At 40.4% G+C, this 27,992-nt stretch overlaps 1 protein-coding gene across 1 annotated transcript; it reads right to left on the bottom strand.

Moving 5' to 3' along the window:
• Positions 1-149: 149 nt before the first annotated feature.
• On the bottom strand, positions 150-27,992 carry dstyk (dual serine/threonine and tyrosine protein kinase). The gene is made up of 14 exons (XM_085456700.1): positions 26,904-27,992; positions 21,532-21,941; positions 13,063-13,557; positions 12,711-12,906; positions 9,435-9,673; positions 8,376-8,459; positions 8,093-8,269; positions 4,916-5,045; positions 4,363-4,519; positions 3,718-3,850; positions 3,460-3,573; positions 1,587-1,701; positions 1,331-1,465; positions 150-776 (listed from the first exon to the last, which is right to left on the bottom strand). Exons 1-14 carry the CDS (start codon positions 27,100-27,102, stop codon positions 589-591), a joined length of 2,772 nt encoding a protein of 923 aa, XP_085312826.1. The 5' UTR covers positions 27,103-27,992; the 3' UTR covers positions 150-588.

Below are 27,992 nucleotides of genomic sequence, written 5' to 3'. Positions count from 1 at the left end.
GGTTGGTGATGAGCCTTTAGGGTCTCCAGCTTTGCCTTTGCATCAGCATGAGACGCAAGAAAATGTCCCCAAAAGTCCATTTCTACTAAAAACTTCTTAAAAACTTGTTTCCTAAAATTGAGTTAAAAATGAGTCTGCGACAGGATTGATTGGTTGTAACAGATAATTTTATTTAAAAAAAGATGTGCTTGTATAGACAGACATGTTCAGTTTAAATACAATCTAAAATTAATTTTATATTTTTTCATAATACTGGGAATGGACTACTTTTAAAACACTTTGAACCTAGTAACATTTCTATGACAAAGTAGCAATTAGCAGTGCAGCAACAAGCAAATAGAGTTTGTATACAAATCAATTACACAATCAATAAAACACGTATTTGCAAACTTCTGGTCAACATCTCATAAATAATGTAAATGCAACAAGTGTGAACAAGGAGGTCAACTTGGACACCTTTTTTTGTTTTTGTAAATGGTGCCTGGTTTTCCAAAATTCTCCGTTCAGCTCCGTTCTTCATAAATACAACAAAAATACTTTTCCAAACAGTATCTCTATCACACACGTGTTAGTTTGTCTGGAGTGTATTCAGTTTGAGTCCTCCAGGCTGCTGCTTTTCTGCTCCGAGTTGCAGTTGCAGAGCCGCTTCATTATACTTTGCAGGCTCGGCTCAACGATACCAAGCAGGGGTCTCTGGGAGGGGTCCCCGTTCCAGCAGGCCTCCATCAGCTGCCAGCACTCTTCGTCAAAAGTAGGCACGCGCTCTGGTCTGGAACCTGATGGAGGACAACATGGATACAAGTGAGTCTCTGGCCGAAACACGAGCGATCCAAATATTTCCTCAAATATTCACCCTGTTTGACAATCAACAGATTATCTGTGTGTTCAGCAGTGACAGTTACACTTCCTTACATGACCTACCACTTCATGGCCGAGTTGCTGTCATTCCCAATTGCTTCTACTTTGTTATAATACCACTAACAGCTGACTGTGGAATATTTAGTAGTGAGGAAACAGCTGGACTTGTTGCATAGGTGGCGTCCTATCATGGCACCACGCTGGAATTCACCGAGCTCCTGAGAGCGACCCATTCCTTCACTAACTTTGTAGAAGAAGTCTGCATGCCTACGTGCCTGATTTTATACACCTGTGGTTGTCGAAGTGACTAGAATACCTGAATTCAATGAGTGAATACTTTTGGCACTGTAGTGTACATTTTGTTTTGGGATTATGATCTCATTGCATGCATCGTAACTCTCTCCCAAATTCGCAAACTGAACTATGATTTGCATTCTCCAAGATTCAAAGAGTCTGGTAAAGGGCCGTTTACCTTTTTTAACGTTGTTCCAGAGCTGATCCTTGCTGGAACATTTTTCAAAAGCCTCTGGAAGTTTCACTGAACCGGTGCACAGGTACCAGAACAGGATCCCAAAGGCGTAGACGTCGACAGAGTTGTCATATTTTCCTGTCGGGAGACAATGCCACAGTGGAGACAAGTTAAAACCTGACACACAAAACAAGCTGCAGTTATGACTTCCTGCTCTTATAACTCTTTCTTTTTTTAATGCACTGCCCCATAATCATACCTGTAAACAGCTCTGGAGCCATGTGGATGGGAGTTCCTACTATGCTGCCAGACATCATGGCTTCTGGTTTACAGAAGCCCAGGTCGGTGATCTTTGCCCGATTTTGTTTGTCCAACTAGAAAAAGCAAAAAGATGGTTATCTAATCAAGTAGAAAATACTGCAGTATTTAAATTTTCACTCATAAAAATGTGGTCTGATCTTTATGCAAAGGCCAAGTTTACAGTCACCTGAGAGCATTCGTGCACACAGATGGCTCGTTGTAAGAGTCCAGCTGTAGGACGCATGCATAGCTATTGTGCTGCAGTCTGTAATTTTATATTTATTTATAGCATGCGTGTATATTTTCAATTGTATAATCAAAACAGGTATACAAGATCTGCTAGACAGGAGCAGGCATTAACAAGCATGTGATTCCTCCTACGCTTTTCCAAACAAGAAGGGGTCAACTTATTTTTCCATGTAAATACGAAGCTTTCTTTGATTTCATGTTTATTCATTTTTTTATGTGCATTAACACTTGTTACTTGAATGTTTAAAATAAAGATTGGAAACTGTAGTTCTAATGTTGGCTACAGCTATTAACAGAGTTAAATCAAACTACACTAATAACAATTAAACTGAACTTGCATCTGTTGAACACTTTTATTATCACATGCATTTAATGTGAAGGCTGGAAAAACTAAGAAAACTCTTGATTTTACTAACTTGTGGAACCTCATTCAGCAGCAACAACCTCCACCAGATGCTCCTTGTAGAACGAACACAACACAAAGGACAAATTTAGGAAAATTTCTCCCTGCAAAGCTGTCCAATATTTATGAGATTTCCTGATTTAACCCTGGGCAGACCATGCCACAACATCTCTACAACCACTCTGATAATTTAATTTTGTGCACTGAATTAACTGTTTCCTCATTGAATACAGACTTCAGAGCTGGGATGAAGCTTTGTTCATTTTTCCTCACAATTCTGTTTATTAAATTTGGGAAAGATAAAAGAACAAACTACAAAAAACTAACAACGCTACAGTGATGCTGTTAAACTGAAGCTGTGACATCAGTAATGCAATGAGACAATACTCCGCACTTGCACAGGGCCCGTTTTATATAGTGAAATACAACAACTAGTCCATAAATCCAGTCTACGTACTTTAGACCAAAAAGGTGGCGATCATCCGTGTCATCTATTCAATTCCAGATTATAAATCAACAGACGTTCCACTGATCACGTTCTTCCATATTCACAACCTCTGAGATTACAGATTTCCACAAAGAAATAGAGGAAGGATCATCTCTGACCCACTTCAACATTATAGCATTAAGAGACTGGATCACATCCTCTTTTGCAGACAGGAGGGAATCTTCCCAAGCAGATGTAAGAGTGCATTTTCCAAAAGCTGCTGACCTGTTGTTGCACTAACACTTGAACATACTACCGTCCAGACGGTTTGTGCATTCCCACAAACAACGCAACCTGAGATTTACATTTACTTTGTGTGGAGAACCTCCAGGTGGTCTTTTGCAAACCTGAGACATGCTGTATTTTCCTTTATGGTGGTTTTCTGTCAGCACTCTGCCCATTTACTATTATTCACAGTGGAAACAGACATACAGCTGTTTGCATTTTATTAGTGTAATCAGACTGTTTATATTTGTGACTCAGATCACAGGTGAGTAATCGATGTAGAGATTATTGTAATTGTATGATGCTGAACCTATGGAGTGCATTTTCTTCTGTGCTTGGAAAGGTGTCATTCAGATCAACTGTGCCATGTATTTTATGAACGTGGGCTACTTTGATAATATAGAGTTCTGATAGAGCTACACAGTCACAGACTATAGCCGGTCTAACTGACAGCTGATCTGAACTTACCAGAACATTTTTTAGCTTTATGTCTCTGTGCAGGAGACCCTGACCATGGAGGAAACGGATCCCCTCCACCACATCCAGAGCAATCTGCAGTCTCTCCTTCAGTGATAAACCAGCCTGGCAGGGACGAACAAAAACAACAGAGAGAGAGAGAGAAACCGGAGACTTAACAGGATGTAAAGAGCAGAGTAGAAGAGTACGGAGCTGCTCCTATAAAACAATGACCTAAGATCTCTGTTATTCGCTGCTTTATCGAGTCACCTTCAAGCCTGTGTAGAGGTCTCGGTGCAGCCGCTCCATGATAAGCAGCACAGATATGCTGGAGCCGTCTCCATAGGTGTAATCGATCACAGAGCCGTGCAGGTCGACCAGCCGCTCATGTTTGGGCAGTGACCTGAGGAGACGCACACACCCAAAGAAAGGGGAGGGAAAACATATTTTAGCTATAAAATCATAAAAGGTTTACTTCTCACCCCCGTCCACCTTCTTCTGCTTATACTTCTGTTATCTTGAAGTCAATCTTGTTTGCCTTTGATAAATTCGCCTCTGCAAAGTTTTGGAGATTCCAGAATTCCTCAGAGCTGAGGAGGTTATAGCGCACAAGCATTAACTGTGCTAACGAACTCATGCTGTCACCTTTAAAAATAAACACTGACATGACACAAAAGAGCCTCAAGGCTTCAACAGCCAAAACTACTTTTCTATAAGCTGGGTGGAGTTTGGCCTTGAAAACAAGCAGCCTGTCATGTTCTATAAGCAGAGCTCTGCTCTTGATGAATGCACCTGCTGCCTGAGAAACTTTCTTAGTCACAGCTGCTGAGCGCGAGTAAAGCTGCGATGCATTTGGAGCCAGCTGTTTGGTGTGAAGACGCGACTGTGTTCAAACACTTGTTCCTAATAACTCACCGTGTGTAGTGAAACTCTAAAGCCAGGTCATTCCAGTGTTTATCGTCAGGCGGGACCACGGACTTTAGTGCACATGGGTAGTGTCCTCCCCAGCTGTCACACAAATACACAACGCCGTACTGACCCCGGCCCAACTCCCGCCCGAGCTTGGGCTTGCCTGTGAGAAGAGAGAGAGAGAAAAAGAATTGCAGATAATAAGATTGTGTTTATAAATGCAGCTTTGAAGCTAAGTCTGAAACTTTGCCAGTGTCTGAGTATTTTAACCAGTCACTTATTGTGTTTCTAAATTAGATTTGCCTATTTTTAAGTAGTGTACTCACACTCAAATATACAGTGACCTTCACTGTACAGTTTCATCTACTGGGAGTGGAAAGTCTCCCTGTGTTTTTCCCCCATGACCTAAAATTTATACTTTTCATTCAAGCAGGGACACATCTTGGAGTTAAATTAGTTAAGTTCAGATTTAGAACTTGACGGAGCCACAGTTAGCAGAAACGTGTGAGTGCGCTGTGCCCATTTGTGGGAACGACAGAGGAATTCGGTGGTGACTCACCGTGCAGCAGCACATCCCTCAGAGAGCGGCTCTCCAAAGACAGGCGGGCCAGTCGAGGGGCGTGGTCCTTCCTCACACGCAGCCACAGGTCCTCGGTGCGCTCCAGACGACCCGTGTGCCCTTCCTCCAGCTGCAAACACAACACATGGCGTAACAACTCATGCCCTGCATTAGGACATATCAAATGGCTGATCTCATTCGTTAGCAATAACATTTTCCAAAATTTGTTACTAACCAGTTATTTTTGTAGGGAAAAAAAGCCAGCAGAGAGGCTCCTTTCTAAAGGTTTAAACTTAATGTAAGCACAGCCCTTTAACTAACAGAGTCCATGTACAGAGCTGATGAATGCTTCATTGAGCCACCCATCATGTTTGTTTGGCCCAAGAACTTTCTCCTTCATAGTAAAACAAGTTTGGTCTCAAAAGAGTCGCACTAACATGAGTCAAAGACTGCTTTGCTCTCTACAGAAGCATGAGCACAAGCAGCTCATTACACATTTTAAGTTTCCTCCGTTTCTTTTAAGAACACCACATCACACCATGCTGAGATATACCAAGGTTCAACTAACAGCCTTGGTGAATCATCTTATTAGTACAAAATGTTATTTTATGTCTGTCAAACTGGGTTATCGTTACCATTTTTGTAGATTCAACTAAAGGTTTTTGTGGTTTTGTGACTAAAGAAAATGTAAAATTTGTCCTTTTTGCACACCCTGTACATCAGTACAGCTCTGACCACATGTTTTTGGATTCAATAATCTCAATCCATCTGTATGTTGTTTTTATATTAAAGCGTGAGATACTACCATGGAAAACTAGCTGGCCCTGAAGTTCTCAGTGACCCCTGGCCAGCTGTTTTGACCCCTATGGCTATGTGACGTCATTTGTCAGAGGTCAGCGCAGAGGAGCTCACCGACTCACTCCTCTTTTTTTTTTTTTTTTTTTTAAACCAGAGAGCAACAGTAAGCAGCTCTAATCTACACGGTTTGGTCACCACTAACAGCTCACTATTAACTATTACCAAACTAATAAAATACTGCAAGTTCAAATGTTGTTAAGTAAATTAAATTACTTATTTGTTTACATCAGGGTTTTTCCTGCATTGTGGAATTTTTTTGGTTCCAACTCAAAGACAATTCATGCCGCTCCAGAGGAAATTCCCCTCCCGGCTTGTAATGAAATTATTTTTTAACTAGTTTTGTTAATTGGGGTTTCATCAGCTCAACCAGAAAAGACATTTCTGTTTATCCAATGTTCCCCACAGGCCGATTCTGAGCCAGAAAACAAAATAAACAACAATTTAAAAAAAAAAAACCAACAACAACAACAGAGTAAGCTAGATTTGTTCATATATTCAACACAAGGCAGCTTTGCAGCTAAAGACAGAACTATGCTAATCTCAGCTTGTCTCGTAAATAAATCACGAGACAAGCTGAGATTATTAAAAGACATCTGCAGGAAAAAATTCACAACAATTAGAGTGATTAAAAAAAATGCTTGATTGTATAAAGAACACATTTTTCTCGGTTCTTATTTACTCATGTATGTGAAGTATGAGCTTTGTATTTAAGCAAATAAGAAAAAAGAAAAGTTTGGAGCTGCAAGCTGTAACGTGTTGCTTAACGTGAGAATCTCTGAGAATCGGTGGGACTGGAGGTCATCCATATTTTGCACCAAGAAGCTGAAAAATTGCCGATAGTTTGATATCTGATTCTACCGATTCCCAGATGCAGCTCAGTAATGGGAAAAATTACAGGTCTGTAGTCTGTAAGTGAAATCACCTTAGGGGCTCGTGTAAAGTGCCGAGTATCATCGTCGTGTGCTCTTTTCAGCACAAAGGCCATTACACACCGTTGTAAAAAACCATGAAATCAATTTGAACATCTTAGGTAACTTCACGAGTTATCGCATTCACAAGATTTTCAGAAAACTTCATCTGTGATCTTGACAATGAAGTCGAGGTCACCAAGATTCAAACTTATTGGAGATTTTTAGTAGATACACCCTTGGTATGAATTTGAAAATCCTACGTTGCTGTGTTCTTGAGTTATTGAATTCACAAAGCTGGGAGTCCACGCAGCTCGCCCACCTGTCTGGTGAGGTGACAACAATACCTTATCAGACTTTCAAGTGTTACTAATCCTGAATATCACACCAAGCCTGCGTTTTAATGTCCGTTATTCGCCGATGTCCTGCTTGTTTTTCTGGTCGCTCCAACAGGAACGTGACACACGTATGATGTTATTTTAGTCAGCTGGTTTCCACGGCACTCGACAAGTGGATCAGAAGCATAAATAACCTTATTTTCAATTAGTTATGTTCACCCAACATCACCTCCTCTTCCGTCACAATAAATCATTGTATTTGTGTAACTGCATGATAATGGAGACACTGATGTGGCCCACACTGTCTGTCATGTGATAAATACCATCACTCATCTGTTGGGGGCTTTATGGAGGGATGTCCACGCCATGCATGCCAATTGCATAAATACAAAAATAATAACAGTGAATCTGATTAAATAACTAATTTGTTGTTTTATGCTATATTCGATTGTTTGACATTGTTATTTTACATTTTTACTTCTTGTTTTATTGTGATTTGTATCTGTGAAAAGTGGTATTTAAATAAGTTTCACTGATTTAATAAATTGTCCATTTTCGAGCTGTGCGGTTAGCAGCCTTTAGTCTTGCAGCTGCTAAAGAGAATGGGCTTTCAAAGAAGCTGCTGTGAATTGCTCCCAGCTCTCGCATTTTTTGGACTCCCTGTGAAACCAGCTGCTAATGTTACACAAACAATAGTAGAGCCGTCCCAAATACCTCTCTGCATATGTGAGAGTTCCAGGAAACGTCTCATAAGGCATACCGCAGCATCACACGGCACTTTCATCTCTGCTGCTCAACAAACAAACAACAATGTGTAGATGCTGTGGTCACGATTTTTCCCTATACACCAGCGGTAGCTCTAGTTTCACAGCCTCACTGCCCTGGAGGTGGTGCCTTACTTTAAAACCAACATTTTTTTGACTGCAGTGAGAGTTACTGGTGAGTAGTCAACCTTTATTGAATCATCACCATTTCATTGACAGTTTTTTACGTATATTTAAGATCATACAGGGGAAAGTATTTGTAGGAATAGGAAAGAAAAGTGCAGCTAAAGCAAAAGAGAAGGTTTTAACCTGACGCAGAGATGTCGCGAAAGCCTCGTGGGAGCTGTTGAGCCGGGTCCTGAACTGCGAGCAGATACTTCGGGCCAGTTTGGCAGCGCTGAGACTTTCGATGGCATCCTGGGCCACTTTGCGCTTCCACTCTGGAGTGATGGCAGGAGGGTTAACAAACGTTATCCGGTGGATTATCTGCAAGGAAGAAGAAGAGACTCATATCAAAAGGGAAAAACATAGCCATCTCATCAGAAGTCCGAGTACTTTAAAAATGATTTGTGTGAATGTTTGAGACACCGACCTGTTTGATTTGCTCCCAAACGAGTCTCGTGACAGAAGATCCAGAATGAAAGGTGACCTCTACGTGATAGGCAGCATTTAACAGCTGTGACAGGTGAGAAAAGGGTTAGCACAAAACCCAAATTTTAAGACAATCTGTGAGTCTAAAAAGCTTCTCGCATGACTAATAAGAGCTCATTATTCTACTTTTGTGTAAAAAACAAAATAAAACAAAAAAACAAACATCTCAAATAACATGTGAGAAACCACTTTTCCACTTCAGGAACTCAATCAGGCACAAGTTCACAGAACAGGCTGCTCTGTTCCACTGTGTAACATCCACTCACCTAATGTGGTGATGTAACAGCAGCAACAGCTTTGACAGTGACACCGTTCAACAACACAGCACAAAGTATGAATAACTGTATCTGTCAGACTCAAAGACAAGAATATTAGAATTAAACTGTAGACGGGCGCTCTACAAAAGATAAAGTCACCAAAAGAGTCCATCTTAACCAAAACCACAAACCCAATTCCAAAAGAATTGAGGTGCTGTGTGAAATATTAAAAAAAGAATGATTTGCAGATCTCAAACTCATATTTTATTCGCAATAGAACATAGAAAACATTTCAAACGTTTGAACTGAGAAAACATAAAAGACACATCCTAGTACACACATCTGTGGTATAAATTCAAAATCCTACGTCACCATCGCATTAACCCCGCTCGCCCACATAACAACAATAAAGGCTGAGGGGTAAAAACAGTGATATAAAAGAAGAGAGAAGCAAACCAGAGACACTGGATGTCACACATCTTTGTTGTGCTTCTGAAAATGAGCTTTCAAAACTGTGATGGTTTTAGGTTTAATTCCTGTTTCTTTAGAGGCCCTCAGAAGTCCACAACCCAACAGGAGATACTTTCTTTCTGTAGTGGAAAAGACCATTGTTCCTGTTGGCCCTTCAGTAAAGTTTCCCCTTTAAGCTTTAATGAAATACTTGACATTTTTATATGCGATTAGTGTTCACACCTTACATTTCTTGACACAAACATGTTACATTAGCCTCCTTTCTCACCCACCTGTTTGAGATGATCAGAAGTGATATTGTGAACAGAAGAATCAAAGTTGGACTTCTCCAGACTGCTGAGGCATCGCTCCAGAGTTCCTACAAAGCTCTCCCTCAGATAATCCACAGAGCTGATGAGTTTATTCGCCACAGCCTGATTCAAACTGGCCACTATCAGCTCCTGGATCTGGTTGATGCAGGATTTTATCTCTTTTGACGTAACAGGCTCTCCATTTGTTGTCACGATGACGTCTATTTGACGTAAAAGAACACCGTTTGTCATGTTAACGTGTGGCACATGTAAACAATAAGGACAAATAAATATTGAATAACTGATGTCACTGGATTTTCGTTTGATGCTCAACATGTGTACTGGAGGATCAACTCAAAGTATTTATATGACTGCATCGGATTTTGCGAAGACTACTTGTTGAAAATCACGTTTCTCCACAAGAACAAACTTAACAACGCTTCCTACAAGAAAAATAATCATCCCCAGAGGGTGGCAAACTACCTCACAGGTACTCTTCATGCTGTTTGGAGGTAGATTGACTCTCCAGGGTTTGAGCCAACAAAGATGACGAGCAGCGATCATACACTTTAATCATCATCCAGCATTAAAAATAATTCTTAAAAAATTCTTATAAATATTATAAATTTTGCCTTTTACTGATCATCACTAATATTAATAAGTGTAAACACATTTTAAAACACCCATGTTTTTGGATGAAAGGTGAAAGAAAAAAAAGGTTGCAAGCTCCAACACACATTTCATTTTATCACTCATTAATTGTGCTGTAGGAGCGGGGAAAAGGTTCTGAATTCTATTAGCTAAAAAACTAGTTAAACTTCATTTTTATAGAAACTACCTGATACTATGATTTTATGAGTATGGACTCTCAAGAGTATAGTTTAAGTTAAAATAGAACGATGAATGAAGTCCTTAAAATATTTTGATGTTCATTGTCTGGCAGCAGATTTGAAGGCCTGTAGAAACTGCATAAACAAGGAACTTAATTCTTCATACTTGTTTAAAAACAGCCCAAATCACAGATAATAAAGCTTTAAAATGAAAAAAATAAAACAATTCAACGTCAGTGCAATAGTCCCGACGTACAACACCACGTACCAAATTCAAATTATTTTTTTTTCCTTTTTAGAAAGAGAAAGTTTCAGTTAATATACTGTCCAAACTTTCTTCTCTGTAATTTCTTGATAAACTCAATACATTTTTGAATTAATTTTTTTAATTTGATGAACTGACAATCCAGAGCCAAGCTGGACTTTTTAAATTGAAGTAATTAAAGTAAAGGGTTGACGTTGGCACAATAGCGTTTGCAAACTTGTCAATATAATTTTACACTGGATTCTGCTTCCAACAGTTCTTCTTCTCCTTTGTGTACAAAGCATTGTGTCAGACTTACTGTAGTTTCAACAATGATCTCTACTATCTTTCTCCAGAGGAGAAAAATCTATTTATGTTGCAACACTGATGATAAGGTTATGGGTGGAAAAAGTGCACGTTGCCAATTTCCTGATTAAAAGGGGAAAAAAGAAAAAGAAATGGTTCAGTGTTAAAACACCTGCACGGAGTATTACTCAATGTTTTACAGATAACCAAGAGAAGTTGTTTCTCAAACATACCCGGAGCAAAAGCAACAGGCAATGACTGCCTTTTCTTTCTGAATATGTTGAGTCAGATAGTGCCAAACTTTGGGGGCAGATTGTGAAGCACAGATGGCTTGGTTACATCTGTTTAGATCTATGCAAGTATCTAAAGACTATGCACAGTCTGGCTTTGTAGGCTGTAAACACTGATACACTCACTGGCCATGTATGTATACCTGTTCAACACAAATTTCTAATCAGCCAATCAGATGGCAGTAACCCAATGCATTTAGGTACGCAGACACAGTCAAGACGACCTGCTAAAGTTTAAAAGGTGCATCAGAACGTGAAGAAAGGTGAAACTGAAACTCGCCTGACTGATTTTGGGTGTCAGTCAAGCTGGTTTAAGTATTTCAGAAACTGCTGACCTGCTGGGATTTTCCCACTTAACCATCTCTATTGTTTACAGAGAATGCACAACATGTTGCAAAGTCCAAAGCATCTCAAACTGGTTTCACTGTACTCCAGTGGCCTCCACAGGTACCAGATCTCATTCAATAGAGCACCTTTCGGGTGTTTTGGAATGGGGATTCACATCATGGATGCACAGCTAACAAATCTGCAGCAACCGTGTGACGCCATCACTTCAGTACAGACCAAAATCTCTGAGGAACATTTTAGCACCTTGTTGAATTTTTGCATTGAAGAATTAAGGATGTTCTGAATGCCCAAGTTGGGGCGAAGGGGTCCAATCTGCTCCTAACATGGTATACCTTACAAAGTGGACTGTCCCCCAGCAACTCTAAACTGGATAATTGGGGGAAAAACAAATGGATGGATGGCACCATGTAATCAGAGGAATAATTAGTTTAATTTAACTACTTAATTAATTTAACTAATGAAACCGTGCATGCATGTGTGCCAGTGTTCAGCCAAAAATATTATCAGGGTGATTAAATTCATCTCGAACAACACCCATACGCCCCCCTCAAAAAAATATGAAAATAAATAAAAACAAAAAACACACAAACAAAAACCCAACAACAGGCTCCTGTAGATGGAAACGTAAACATGTTCCATTTATACAAATCACAAATAGAAATACTGGGGCTCTATTAATGATATATTAATGTTAATTAGTCACAATTAAATATTTTAAGTTTTTCCTCAGAAACAGAAAACCTTATCTTGCTTGGTGACATCTAACAGCCACAGAGTCAAATTACCAAAAACCACAGAAATCAACAAGTCATCTATGCTAGCCACAAACACCAGACATGGAAACCGCAGTACTGCTAAGGTTAAAACACATCTTCTGCGATGCTCATTCAAACAGCAACCTTGTACATTGTGTGTGCAGACGTACACAGAAAGACTACAGATGAGGTGAGGTGCAAAACATTATTATCATCATCATCATCACTATGAACAATAAAAACATTAGTTGTGGTTTTCCTTATACTTTTTCAAGGCTAAGCAACATCTGCCAGAAGTTTATGTGATCACAGCTGAAAAACAGTTTAGACACAAACAAGCCGATCAGATTACTAAGATACTTTGATGTAATCTGTGTCGCAATCTTTTGTGCATTTCACCATTTACAAACAGGTCGAGATGGCATTTCCCTTATAGTATGAAAGATCCTACGCCTGTCTATTAGCACCGGTGCTTATCTGCTCACCTGTAAACTCCAGGTTGGCAGCATCCTCCAGTAACTGCTCTTTCATGCTGGTGAGTGTCTCCACTATCATCTCCTTCATCTCTTCCTGTTTGCGGTTAGCAATGGCCATAAGGGAGTTGAAGAGTTCACCCTCTTTCTCGCGGGTGTACTCCAGCCTGCGTGGTGTTATCTGCAGGTCCCTCTGCATGTCAAAGGCCTGCAGGAAAGTGAGGCACAAAGGACAAAGGTCTGTTTGGACCCCCACTGTGACCAAGAAAATCATCAAGTGACTGTGTCTACTGTGAAACAGTAGAGCAATACATACAAACATATGAATAAAGACGAACAGTAGTAGGAAACATCATTGTCTGACCTGGTTGATAAAAAGATCTAGACACCGACAGTGAAGTCCATTGAGCAGGCTGGCAGCTTCCACCTGCTGATTTTGAAGCACCTGGCGAGCAAACGGCACCAGTAACCGATGCGGTCTTTCGAAAGATTCACCCAACATGCTCTGGGGCTTGGAGCCCGGTGTGGGCATCTGGGTTGGGGTGCCACAGGAACTGTTTCCTGTCGGGCTATTGAGAAAGCCAAGTGACAGTAGCTGCTTGTGAAGGGGGCTCTTCTCCTTCTCTGTGTGGCGGCCACGTTCTGGGGATGCTGCTGGAACGCTGTCAGGCAAACGGACAAAACAGATGGGAAAGGAGAGCATCTCTTTGACCTTCCAGAGCTGTGCCACCTGTTCTGAGCTGAGGGAGTCCTGGTTGATGGCATAGAGTATGACTGGGATCACATTGCGAGTGCAGTCTTCCAGAGCTTCTTCTATGGGCTGGACACTTGGGCAAGGCACCACCATGACCTTTGCTTCCTGACGAGGGAAAACAAAACAAAAACAAAACAAAAACAAAACAATATGACGCTTATTAAAACCAAATGTTTATGTAGACATCATTACAGGCAACGTGTTCATCTTTTTAGAAAACAGACAATTCAATCAAATTAAATAAAAATTTACATTTTAGTGAAATCTAGCAATACAAAAACTACTAAAAGGATGACGCCGGGTTTATTTCACAAATATCTGACGAAACTGGCGTCATTTAATTAAAACTAATAAGGACAGAAAACAGCGTTACCTTATTTATTGTACATGTAATAAAATATGTACAATTTCCCATGTGTGAAACAAAAACTCAACAGTATCAGGGGAAAAAAAAAAAAAAAAAAAAAAAAACTTCAGATAAGACCTTCGTTCAACCTCTGCTTGGCACCAAACAAAAGGCCGATAAACAAAGTGACTATGAGTAAATAAGTAAAGTAAATCCCCTTACAGCCAGACTTCTGGATCCCACTGATTGGCTGTCTCGCTATGTGGCCCACAGATTACAGTCAATCAATTATATATACTCATGATCTCAACTCATTATGTATATAAGACGCACCTGTCCATAGGATCAGTTTCTTCTATTTAAACATCTCCACCATCATGGGCCAAATCATAGGTCAAACAACGTCAAACCCTTGCCTCATAGGGTGAGCATGGTCATGGGAAAAGTGGTGGATCAGCCCAAAACCACACACGAGCAGCTTGTAAATGATCTGAAGGCAGATGGGACCACAGTCACCAAGAACAGTAATGGTAACACATCATGCTGTAATGGACCCACAGGGTCTTACTGCTCAAGAAGGCAGATGTACAGGCGCAGTTTCCGCTTTCCAGTGAACATCTAAATGATTCAGAGAAGGCTTGAGAGAAAGTGATGTGGTCAGATGAAACTAAAATCAGGGTTCTCTGACATCAATGCAACCCTTTGTAAGCAGGGAATCAAATGATTATTTACCCCACTATAGGTGTCTCATGGGTGCTGGTGTAGGGCATAGATTTAAAAAAAAAAAAAAAGCTGAAACAGTCTTTTAAATGTCTTCTTTTTTCAAAAGTTTTTTTCCCAAGCTATTACAGCCGTGGCAGGCGTGCCTTACATTTATGTCTTCAACCTGCGGTGTCATGTGCACGTCAAGATAACACCAAAGTGTAGCGGCACACCAGCACTTCAGCTGACGTGGCATCACTTTTTGCGCATGCTCCTTTCCGCAAGTATAAACCAAGATGCGGTGCTGTGCACTGGCTAGTTTACAAATGCAGATGAACATTAAAGAGCTAATAAAACACTATCAGATGATGATGACTTCGAGATTGCATTTTGGCAACTGGAATTCATCTTTTTCTCAACATGTAACAAAATGCCTGCTTAAACACGATTGGTTGCTAAAACCCAGTGTACAAAACAAACTAAAGAGCTACTCTCACCAAATATTTGAACCCTTGCCTACTGCTCGGCTGTGATATGTGCCCTGCTAATAGAGAACTGAACAAAAGCTGAAGCCACACTGCAAACTGTCCAAGCCTGTTTTTCTGCATTAGGTTTGGCAGCAAGTACAAGCTTCCATATTGGTGCAAATCAAAAGGCAAATACACCGATACCAATCTGTAATTGGTTAATTCCCGATCATTAACCAATGGACTGCTATTAGTCAGGCTCTAACTCGGCCATTAACCTTATGACCTCAAATACCAGCACGACAAACTCCTGTTAAATACAATCTACAATTCATGCCACAAGATGTTCAAAGAGCTTTCCCTCTGGGAAAGAAACGACACAGACCGTTTCTAATTCTGAACACATCATGGCACAAACATTTGTAGTGGTCTTGGGAATGGCTGTGACAGGGCAGAAAAAAAATTAATGCAAAAAGATTTTCTTAACCCTTAATAATTTACGACATTTACAAAAATAGAAGGAGAGACTGTGACGGGGTGGAGGAAGAAGAAAAAAAAAAGCCAGAGGGGGGAAAAAAGGCAGAAATGACCAACAGCTACACAAAGGAGACAGTCAGTCCTGTCTCCAAGAAACAAGCAGCGAGGCCATCTGAGCAGTCTCTTTGGAACAAAGATAGCCTGCAAACATTTGGTTGCAACCAATCAAAATCAATACAATGTTTGAATTGCCTTAATGGAGCCTGTTTTCAATAACAACCCTTCAAGAGGAAGCCTGTAGGGTATTTAGATGTTACTGTTCAGGTTTAATAAGACTTCAAAGCCCACGTTAGACTGGGCTTCTACAAAGAAACACAGCAAAGAGAAACAATCATATAAAGTAATTATAAACTTCTCCTAAATGCATATTTTAAGGGTGACTGGCAAAATCGCACTTGTTCATAAGAGTCTGCAGAAGTGTGGCAGTAAACATATTGGATTATATACCTCAAAAGAATTTTTAGAAACATGGTGGTAGATTAGCACCTTCATATGTCAACATGGTTAGACTGCAGTTAAGTTGAAGCAGGAGGCATGAGTAAATACCCCGGGATGAAGTGAGGGCCAATTAGCAACTGAGCTCTCATCTGCTGGCCTCCTCTATGGCAGGAGTGTGTGAATACCACAGCCAGCAGAGAGATTCTGTGCCTCCATTTATTTCTTACTCTCTGCTCTTCGTTCAGCAGAGACATAAAGCACTGGGCTGCTTTAGTTGTCTGGTTTGAAGAAAGTGGATTTCATTTTCTTCAAGTGTAGTTAATCAAATGCATACAATACGAGATCACACTGGTCCTTTTGTCTTTAATTTTTTTACTGAATCTGAATCGTTACTGAAAAATATGTCAGCTATTTCAGCTTCTAACGTCACAATAAGGCACATCTCATGCCCTCCAGTCACACATGAAAGTAAACGGAGATTTGTAACAACCGCCTTTGTTTTCAGTATCGAGGTTTTTCCTTCAAACATTAATCTGTAAAATACTAAACTGCCGCTAAATTAATTTTAATTTGGTACTTACAAATTAACACGATTGGGATTTATCTCTGTCTGTTGTGTTTTTCTCCCACACGCATATTCTGATGTGTGTGTATAAACCCAAACACTATTGGATTTTTTAAAGAAAAGTTTTTAATGGATCTTCTTTTATTAGCACAGCCCACATCAAATGCTGATCTATGCCATTGAAAACAAAACAAAACACAACAAAATATTTTTCCTAGTGATATGAACACCCAGTGTCCCAGATCTCAACTGTAACCATGGCAATTGTACCACACCAAAGGGTTTGAGATCTGTTTTTTTACATGACCTAGTCATGTGAATCACACCAGACCAGTAGCATTACGTAAGGGGGTTGGGCGGGTGGGCTGGAAAAGCCAGGCCTAGTTTCTGGAGATCTGGGATCCTTTGGGAGGCCTTTCCATGTGTCAAGCATTATAAGAAATGACTACAATTCACAGACCAAACCAAATCATTTAATTTTCTCAAGATTCTGTGATTTTCTGGTCACACGACCGCAGAGCGTGGAACACTGGTGAAACACTGCATGCCTAAACAACAACACAAATCAAGTGAAAAAACGAACAGCACAAGAAATAATCAGCTCTGCTCAGTAATCTGTTTATGAGCTAAGCCACGTGAGCAAAAGCTAATTCAAACAGGAGACAATGATGAAAAGAACAAATCGATCCATGAAGGGAAAAAAAAAAAGAAAAAAGGAGAACAATAAATATCAGCTCACAAAATATAAGTACACACTGAATTTTTTTAAATGCATTTCACGACTGAAATAAACCGTAATCAAAGCACTGTTTCATCATTTTTCCACATGATGAAAAATTAAAGCAAAAACGTTATCTTTACCAGGCTCTAAGTTCATTTAAATCAAAACCTGATATGAACAAAAACTAATATATATATATATATATATATATATATATATATATATATATATATATATATATATATATATATATATATATATATATATATATATATATATATATATATATATATATATATATATATATATATATAATTATTACTTTAAACAAAAACTAAACCAAAACGCTAAATTCCTATTTTCCCGGGTCAGCATCAGCCAGGTGCTGATAATGAAATACACTTGACTAACTGATCAACAACAAATGTTAGCACCTCTATAAAAGCTGAAGTTCTGGCAGTTAATAAGTCTGGAGCATTTGGGTTTGTGTTAATGCCAGGGAGGAAAGACATTAGCGATGATCTTAGAGAAGCAACTCTTCCTGCCCATCAATCTAAGGGGTTTAAGGCCATTTCCAAATGTTAAGAAAGATAATTCTCAAGTGTAAAATGTTAAAGACAGCTCCCAATAATCCCAGGAGCGGTCTTTCCAGTAAATTTACCCCAAGGTCAAACTGCACAATGCTCAGAGATATTGCAAGAAATCCAAGAGCTACAATCTCAGACGCTACAGGCCTCAGTGACCATGTTAAATGTTAAAGTTCATGATAGTGCAATTAGAAAAAGACTGAACAAGTGTGGCTTGTTTGGAAGGGTAACCATGAGAAAGGCTTTTTTCTTTAATGACTTATGTTTGCAAAAGTTGCATCCAAACAAATCACAAGACTGAGATATTTGGACATGATACACAGAACCATGTTAGGAAAAAACCCAAACACAGCATATTTGCATGAACACCTTATAACAAGTGTCAGCACGGTGGTGGAGGGGTGATGATTTGGGCTTGTTTTGCAATCACAGGACCCTGACACCCTGCAAGTGTTGAGTCAACCATGAACTCCTCTGTATACGTACTCTAAAGCCAAACTGGAGGCCATCTATCCAATAGCTAAAGCTTGATCAAAAATATGGATCAACAGGGTAATGACTCCAAACACAGCAGCTAAACTACCCCAGAATGGCTGAAAAAGAAAAGACTCAAGGTGTTGCAATGAACCCAACCTGACTGAAATGCTGTGGCAGGAGCTCAAGAGAGTTCTGCCTGCAAACTCGATCGAAGTCAAGCTAGTGTAATTTCATTTTCACACTACAGGGTGGGCCATTTATATGGATACACCGTAATAAAATGGGAACGGTTGGTGATATTAAAGTCCTGTTTGTGGCACATTAGTATATGTGAGGGGGCAAACTCCTCAAGATGGGTGGTAACTATGGTGGCCATTTAGAAGTCGTCCATCTTGGATACAACTTTTGTTTTTTCAATAGGAAGAGGGCCATGTGACACATCAAACTTATTGGTAATGTCACAAGAAAAACAATTGTGTGCTTGGTTTCAACGTAACTTTCTTCTTTCATGAGTTATTTACAAGTTTCTCTTTGTTCACAGCCATTGACATGTCGAAGAGGTTAACACGTGAGGAGCGGATCAAAATTGCGTTGATATCTGGTGAACGCAGTAACCGGGTCATTGCAGCAGATTTCAATGCAAGACACCTTACGAGACCACCCATCTCCCATGCTACAGTTAGCAAACTACTTGCTAAGTTTCGTGAAACTGGTTCAGTGTTGGATTTGCCAAAACGTAGACGCAAGAAAACTGTCACTAATGAAGAAACATCAGTGGCTGCCCTAGCTTCATTCAGCAAGAGCCCACAGCGTAGCACTCGCCGCATGTCACTGGAGAGTGGCATTAGTCAAACATCCCTTTGGCAGATATTAGCTACTCACAAATGGCACCCTTACAAACTCCAGCTACTGCAGCATCTCAATGAGGATGACCCAGATCGGCGCACAGAATTTGCAGAATGGGCAAAACAAAAATTGGAACAGGACCCTCAGTTCACGCAGAAGATTTTGTTCAGTGATTAGGCAAACTTTTATGTGAACGGTGAAGTTAACAAACAAAACCACCGCTATTGGTCTGACACTAACCCATGTTGGATGGATCCCTCCAAGACTGTTGGAACAACAAAAGTGATGGTTTGGTTTGGTATATGGGGTACAATAGTGGGTCCATTCTCCATCAATGGAAACCTCAAGGCCACTGGATATTTGAAATTGCTACATGATGATGTGTTTCCCTCTTTGTGCACTGAAGCTGGCACGTTCCCTGAGATTTTCCAGAAGATGGCGCACCACCACATTATGGGTGCCAGGTCCGAGCATTCCTAGATGAACAGTTTCCTGGAAAGTGGATTGGTCGTCGTGGGCCAGTTGAATGGCCCCCAAGGTCTCCCGATCTGACCCCCTTAGACTTTTATCTTTGGGGTCATCTGAAGGCAATTGTCTATGGTGTGAAAATACGAGATGTGCAGCACCAGAAACTACGGATACTGGATGCCTGTGCTGGCATTTCTCCTGCGGTGTTGCTATCAGTGTGTGAAGAGTGGGAGAAGAGTGTTGCACTGACAATCCAACACAATGGGCAGCACATTGAACACATTTTATAAGTGGTCAGAAACTTGTAAATAACTAATGAAAGAATAAAGTTACATTGAAACCAAGCACACAATTGTTTTTCTTGTGACATTACCAATAAGTTTGATGTGTCACATGGCCCTCTTCCTATTGAAAAAACAAAAGTTGTATCCAAGATGGACGACTTCTAAATGGCCACCATGGTCACCACCCATCTTGAGGAGTTTGCCCCCTCACATATACTAATGTGCCACAAACAGGACTTTAATATCACCAACCATTCCTATTTTATTACGGTGTATCCATATAAGTGGCCCACCCTGTATATCATGTTCTACTAGAAGTCTATAACGTGTAACAATAGACTCTATGATCATTTTCCATAAATCTGCTCACACCAGATTCACCAAAACCTTTTCAATCAAGAATCAGACAAAATCACCTGCCTTCACCCTAATGAACTTTACAACAATAACTACACAACCGCTCGAAGCTTTGGAGTCAAATGGTTCTTGAAAGAAACGCATGTTTGTTTATGAAAGGTTGTAAATTATGACGATGATTATGTTTATTGTTATATTGATTCCATTAAACAAGTAACCACACGGGTATAAAAAGTGCATTGCATTACCTAATGCCAGTTTATTGTGTTAAAGTCTAACTGATAACGGCAGAACAGCTTAAATCCACTCTGCTGATAACAGACGGAACAAAATTGGCCAGTTAAATGTCTGAAACATCAGCCTTTGCGGGTTGACCACAAAATTAAAATGCTCCTCAAGAAAAACTTCATTGACAAAACGTTTCAGGATATTCTTACTATCCTAGTTTACTTTTCTGTAAAAGGACTAGTAAACACGACTGTATTGATCAATAGTTTTCACTTCGAATTACTTAAAAAAAAAAAAAAGAAAAAAGAAAAGAAAGTTTTGTGTGCAATAGTGTACCGTACATCAATGGGAAACATATATGGCACCAATCTCACATAAAGGGGTTCATGTCACACTACATATTTAAATTATGAGGGTAAAAAAAATTGATCTAGCCGTCTATCACTTATGCTCCTGAGCTCACTTAGCAGGCATCCTAATCAGATCCGTAAACCACCAACAATGGCTCCATTCAATTAACACTAGTATCAGCTCTACTCTAAGCCTTTCATGAATGGCTCACCCAAACACCCTTCAGAACAAAACTCATTATCCGTGCTGCTATCTCCAATCTTATTAATTCAGTCTTTATCTACAATCGTAGTGATCACTGAGGGCAAGAACGTGGATAAACCTATAAATCAACAGCTTTTTATGCTCAACTCTCACACCTTCGTTCAAACTCTTTCCTGGCCCGGAGAGGGAACGCCACACTTTTCTGTCTGAGGGACATGGCCTCGGATTTAAACAGCTCATTCTCTTCAAAGACACTTCACACCTAGTTGCACACTCCCCACCACGGGCTGGAGGTCACTGCTCGAGGAAATGTGCACATTGGTTGTGCCTTGAAATTCTCTTTACAATATTTATTTTAAAAAAAATGTTGACAAAGGAGAACCCTGTCAGAGTCCAACACCACCTAGGAATGAGTCTTACTTATTGCTAGCAAAGCAAAGCAAACCCTCTCTACTGTTAAACAGAGTTAATTCTCGACATCTGCACATGTTTCAAGCCTACCTGAAGCAGCGAGTGGTGGAGAGTGATTTCCAGCTCTGCTAGCCTGTGGGCTGGGTCTTCATATTCCTCATGGATCTCCAAGTCCTCCCTGGGAACAGTATCCCAGCGACCACAATTAGCCGCCAACTGGTGCACCAGCTCATACTGGCCAGGCAGTGCCAAGCTGAGCCGTGTCTGTCTCCCATGGGTGAAACAAAGTTTCCTCCTCTTGCAGACAGTGCCCTGGACTCCTTCACAAGGCTCTCCAGCCTCACCGCCCAGTGGCAGCAGCTTCTCCCCTAGAAGGCTGTTGACCAGCTGGTAGCGAGCAGTGCAGTTCTGGCCCAGCACAAGGATGTAGGGGGAAGCACCCACATTGTTGCGTAGGAACTCTTCTTCGTGAGCAGGGAACGAGATGCAGCTGAGCTGACCTGGACAACATGAAGAGGATATGTTATCTAAAACCACATCAGTATAGTAGAACAAACAGTTAGACTCAGTAAGCTGTTTAGAAACTCTTGGTCGGCACTACAGGTGTCAGCATCAGCATGCTATCTGTTTTTCACCTCCTCCTCACAGCGTTTTTGAATGTTTAGCCAGCGAAAAATTAATGTGACATGACGGATAGATATCAGTCATTGTAATGGGTAAATCACTTTGCTGTAGTCCTATTAACCTGCATTCACTTTACCCTTGTTTGATACGCATCAAACCAAGGAGTCAAAGTGGTGACTCTTGTAAGTTAAACTGGCTGTGTGTGTTTGAGCAAACATTTATGGTGGGGGTTTTTTTTACATCTAAAAAACACCATGAGATTGTGTTGTGCACGGATTTTGCACTGGTTTTGCTTTCAAAGGCAGAATGAAGAGCTGAATGTTGTTAAAAGAGAAGCTGTTCCTCAATTCCCTAGCATTAAAAAAAAGCAAATAACAATAAACAAGTAATACCTGACTTTTTGTGTTTGTTTCGTGTAACTGTAAGAAAATCTTATCTTACACTAAATATTGCTATCGGCATCCCTTTAAAAAATCCAATCAGTTAGACATCTCAACTTTACCTACCATTTGTTAGATGTTACAGTCATCTTAGATGCATAGAAAGTAGAAAAACATGGATGTAACTAGCATGATGTCATCCACTGGCTTCAGAAACCCCGTTTTGAAGCTTTAAGATTTGCGTTTTAATTTCCAACTTGGATAAAATAAAAATTTAAATGATTTTTAATTGACTAACCACTTGTCATTAATATGTGTTTACAGGGGGAAACACAGTAAGCCATTTTCCCTTAGACTTCTATAGAACCAGACGTCCTTTTTTCCCCCAACAGCAGCTATCGCAATCTGGTGGCCCTTACACAGAACGCAGGTTTAAGGCACTTTCTCATCAAGCCCCCAGTATACCTGCCGCAGTGGTCACAACCTTGTCTCATAGTCGCTTGTATTTTTACCCGCCATTACAGTGCAGGGAGCCACTGCAGGATTCTCCTGAAGGATAGGTGTCGCCACTCAGACAATATCATCACATAAACACTGCTATAGGAGGAGAAAACGGGAAAACAGAAAGACTTTGTTGAAGGTTTTTTGCAAAGTTTTTTCCACAAACTCAAGTTTTCAAACGGTTCCAATATCTCCCTCTGTATATCTGTGAGCTTCTGTGCTGGAATATCATGAAAATGGTGCTAAAAAACAACACACACCAGGTTACAAAAATCAAGAGGCGCATGACCAACAAAGCACCACAAAGATTGTTTTTTGTTCACTTCTGGATGGATGCAAACTGCATTTCGTTGCCCTGTACCTGTGCATGTGCAATGACAATAAAGTTGAATTCTATTCTATTCTATTTGCACGACACATGACGTGACATCAAAATGGGTGTGCGACACAGGCGATGTTGCGAGCATAACAGCCCCATTAGCTTAATTTTTCCCAACACAAAAGCTACGTCCACACGTTAAACAGTCTCTGGTTAGATAAAGGAAATCTCATTCAGCTCATTCTACAATAGCTGTGCGGTTAAAAGCCTGTAAACAGTATTAATGTCACTTTGGCAGTGTTGGATTTTTCCTGTCTTGTTTCTTTTTGACCCCATAAATAACTTTGAAATAATCCAATGAAAATAAGTGAAGATTCAGCTGAGTCTGTAAGAGCTAGTGCTGCTAGCATTATGATGTGGAGTTTGAAACATGGAGGCTGCCATTTATGATATCTGCCACTCTCCTCACAATGCCCATGTCTACTAGAAGTTCTGAGGAACCCTTCAACTGTTCATTGTGATTGAATACAATGACTAAGAGGGCTTTAACTATCATCCAAAATAATATTTAACCGATGCTGAAATTGAACTTCAAATTGGTGGGAATGCTATTTAAGGCCACTCACACATGGACTCGATCCTCACACCAAGTCCTTTGCACTACTTCCAAGCACTTTGTCCTCTAATGTGTACCTTTCTACTGTTTTGTATATATTCCTCCAGTTTGCATCCATTTATCCTGTTTGTTATTTATTACTGCACATGCGTGTGCCGGGGTAGTGTGGAGTAGAGCTGGGCGATATATCGAGTTTTTAAAACATATCGATATATTTTTATACGAGATATAAGATGTGACAATATCCTTTATATCGATATAGTCTATGTTACGTTATAATTATAGTTGTGGAGCCGCAAGTTTGCCTCTCTTTCGTCCACTTTTGTCTCTACGCAACGTTACTCCGCCTCGCCTTCACTGAAGACAACTCCCCCTCCTCCCCCATCGCTTCACGTGCAGGCAGCGACAAGACGGACACGGCAAATCTCCGTTAACGAGTTACTGCGCATCGCCCCATGCGTGGGGCTGGACGGCGTCAACGTGCTAACGAGCTAACCGCGCTAACGAGCTAACAGCGCTAACCCTAAAATCCTTTCATTCTCTCAAAAGTTGATAGCGCGCCTTATGTATGAATTCTGGTTGTGCTTGATGGCCGCGAACCGATTTTATGTGGTACACGGCGCTCAGCAATCTGTCAAAAATGTTTGAGTACGACTTTGGTCAGCTACGGAGCTGCACCGCTTGATAGGTTGTCGGCGCATTACGGCTACCGAGGAGCTTCGCGGAGTGATACGTACTGTGCATCAACGTAATATTACCGTATTGTGTGTGTATAAGGACCATAAATGGCACCTGTAAGAGACGTGGTTATGAAGCGGATTTCAAACTCCAGGCTGTCAGTCACACAGCAAAACTTGGGAACAGAGCAGCTGTGAAATCTGTCTTTGTTATTACGCTCAGCGTCTTTTAGTTTATATTTTGACTGCACAATTGTGAGCTCTTTGTTTAGCACAAAAACAACCTTGTTTTCTTTTATTTATGGAGCATGATTATTTAATGAATGCTCATAATTTAATTTTGAGTAATTTTTCATGTACATCTGTGCTGTATGTTAATAAAAGTGCCTGTGTGACATCTGGGACACAGCTTTGACTAAGAACTCTCTTTTTGTTCTTACTTTATGGCTTAAAAAAAAAAAAAAAAAAAAAAAATCGAGATATATATCTTATATCGCCATCCAGCTAAAAAATATCGAGATATGAATTTTGGGTCATATCGCCCAGCCCTAGTGTGGAGCACTCATAATTTCGCTGTACAAGCGAAATGACAATGAAGGGCTATTCTATTAATGAAACTGTTCCTAACCGGTTTTAATCACAGTACAGCTAATTTTTACTGCATGCTTTCCTAGGCTATTTCCAGTATAGATATGGCATTATGGTTAAAGATTTTCCACTGTCCTGACAAACTAATCAGAATTAAAAGGTGGTTTGTATCTGTAAAATTAGTAGAAAGAAAATTGGGCACAAATACTTTAAAGGTGTCCTGGATACCTTTAAAGTATTTGATATCCAAGTACTTGTAGGATACGATATCCTACAAGTACTTGAATATCACTAATACAGTCATCAGAGATACCCAGCTGTTGTTGTGAACAGTCTTCCCACCATTATTGCTTTTCAAACCTTCTGTTTGCAAGACTCAGCCAATCAAGAGAAAGCTGGCTTGAAAAAAGAGGAAGCACTAATACAGTTCAAAGAATGAAGTGAGGTAATGCACCACAGTACATATAAGATAAATATGGGATTTTTTAAAATTATTTTTATGAAACATTAATAAGAATAACAGGTTATCTTTACACTTCATTCATGACCTTCATATTGGCTCATGTGCACCCTTATCAATAACATATCACATAAAGAAGCAATACAATATACTATTGTACTAAAGTCTTCTCCCACCCCTAGTCAGCGCTGTTATCAAAGATAGGACACTCAGATTATTACATCTATATTATTCTTGGTATTTTAACACAACTCCAAGAATACAGGACATTATATTCCACAGCAGAGACAATGAACCACTCTTGATCAAATATTATTTTTTTGTCCCCTAAGGTATGAAGCGCAAACAGAAGAATCGATTCATTTTGATCATTGCAGGGCTCTGATATAATCCCCAATGATGCTGAGTCACAGTCTAAAACACTTACATAACGAAGACAGCGCATAGCAGCAACAGCCACCCCTTTATAGTCACATACCACTGCATTACTTTCTAACACTACAGTGGCTTTACTGCACTTCTAACCTGCCCTCATTGACCTAACATGAAGCAATAACGCAAGCAAGTCTACACAGAAATGTACATACCAGTACAGGACCCCCGCCCCCCAACACACACAATCACATACACAGAGAGAGAGAGCAGGTATATATACCCAGGACATTTCCAAGATGAATCTCGTTTTTTTTCCCTGCTGATTATGGCTAACCTTCAGTTATCTTTGAACATTCAACACGGAGAGGAGGAGGAGTACAGACTCTGACCCTCTCTGTATGCAATTCCTGAAGATGATTATCAAGTCTAGTCCGTTTCTTTCACAGAAACAGATATCTGAATTATCTGATGATAATTATGTGATGAAATGATGCTGCTGACAGTGCTCATAGTTTCGGACACACAAATGTAATGGCGAGTAATATATATATATATATATATATATATATATATATATATATATATATATATATATCAAGAAATCTGTGACCCGTAACTTCAATCTAATCAGAAATGACTCAAGCAGCCAGTGCATAATTCTCAGCATATTTGGTGCACTTATTCTGCACATGTTTTCCAGAGGGGGGGGGTTAATCTCTTTAGTTTTCTTTGACCCAAATGAATGGATTTTGCTCCCAACCTGCCCGCTGGTGCAATAATCACTTGGCAGTAGCAGCAGCAGTTAGCCTTTTCTTTTTACTTCCGTCCGGCATGCTTAAGTGTAACCCCGGCTGTGGGTGCTTTAAACATGCAAACATATGGGTGCAGTACTGATGCATTTCCAGGTGGTGTTCAAACCTACCTGCCTCCAGAGAAGCTGAAGCCGAGCTCATGGTCGATGCACAAGCATTGCTGTAGTTTTGCCGTATTTCCCGGAAGAAAGCATTAGTCTCCTTTAGGTTTTTCTTCAGCTGTACGGAGTGCTTGTTGTAGCTGGTAAATACTCTCGTCAGTTCCCGAGTTAGAGGAGTCGGTTTCTGCTGTTGCGCATTTCCCTCCATGTTAAACAGACTGGGCTGCTGCTGCCTTGTCCTCGATGCGATTTAAGTGGTTAAGCAGGTGCCAAACACCTTGAGTGAACCCGAAATGTGTTAATGCACACACCTTTCCTTGCGCGCTAACTAGTTAGTTCCCATGCTCGCCCAAAACCACCTGCTAGCATTTGTTAATTAAAAAGAAAGAAAATGAGTCAAGTTAACAGGTAGTCCTTAAACATACATGAAGTAGGAGTGTGTCAGTGCTGAACGGTCCCCACAGTCTGTTGTGCCCGTGAATGAGAAGGCATTTGTTGTTGTCCCGTTGACAAGCACGGCTAGGCTAGTTTCACGTCAAGCTTTGAGTGGAAGAAAACCGCTTCGAGTTACCGCTATTTAATCATTTTTACTTCCTTTTGATAGTCGCAGTTTTTTTCATTACTAACTACAAACTTTTGAGTGTCTTAAAACCAAAGCACGCCTGTAAGGCTATGTTGTGTCGGCCAAAACGCTAAGAAATCAGTGCTTCTGCGACCTAGCTACGGTCCACTGAAAGTTAGCGTTGCTAGCCAGAGGGCATCTCCGATCCGTCCCCACCTTAGCCTGGCACGGCACACATATCCATTTAACCTAACGAGGCACACTTTCACAGCAGTGCAGCCCCGTGTTTAAAAGAGAGGGCCCGGCTTTAGCGTTTGCCTGTCAACGACAAAAACAGCCCAAGCACGACTTTAAAACAACAACACCAAAAAAAAACCTCCGTTTTTTCCAGAGGAGGCTGCGCTATAGACCGTTCCTAACCAACAGTGGCCCGGTGGAGCCAGCGGACATCCTCTACCCCCGAACACCGACGACTGACAGCGGCCAAACCGAGCCGGGTGCTGTCGCTGGTGGTGGCGATGAAGAGGAAGAGTGGT

The sequence above is a fragment of the Copadichromis virginalis genome, linkage group LG5, assembly GCF_057382275.1.
Source record: "Copadichromis virginalis isolate Kocher_CV1m ecotype Utaka linkage group LG5, C_Virginalis_male_GT1.1, whole genome shotgun sequence".
NCBI lineage: Eukaryota > Metazoa > Chordata > Actinopteri > Cichliformes > Cichlidae > Copadichromis > Copadichromis virginalis.
This window is presented reverse-complemented; position numbering and strand designations above follow the sequence as displayed.

Excerpts from the sequence above, each read along its gene's own strand:
- dstyk (XM_085456700.1), bottom strand. The coding sequence starts at position 27,102 with ATGGAGGGAAATGCGCAACAGCAGAAACCGACTCCTCTAACTCGGGAA. Across the intron at positions 21,942-26,903 it reads TTCAGCTTCTCTGGAGGCAG|GTCAGCTCAGCTGCATCTCG; the intron begins GTAGGTTTGAAC and ends CATGTTGTCCAG. Across the intron at positions 5,046-8,092 it reads TCGCGACATCTCTGCGTCAG|CTGGAGGAAGGGCACACGGG; the intron begins GTTAAAACCTTC and ends TTGTGTTTGCAG.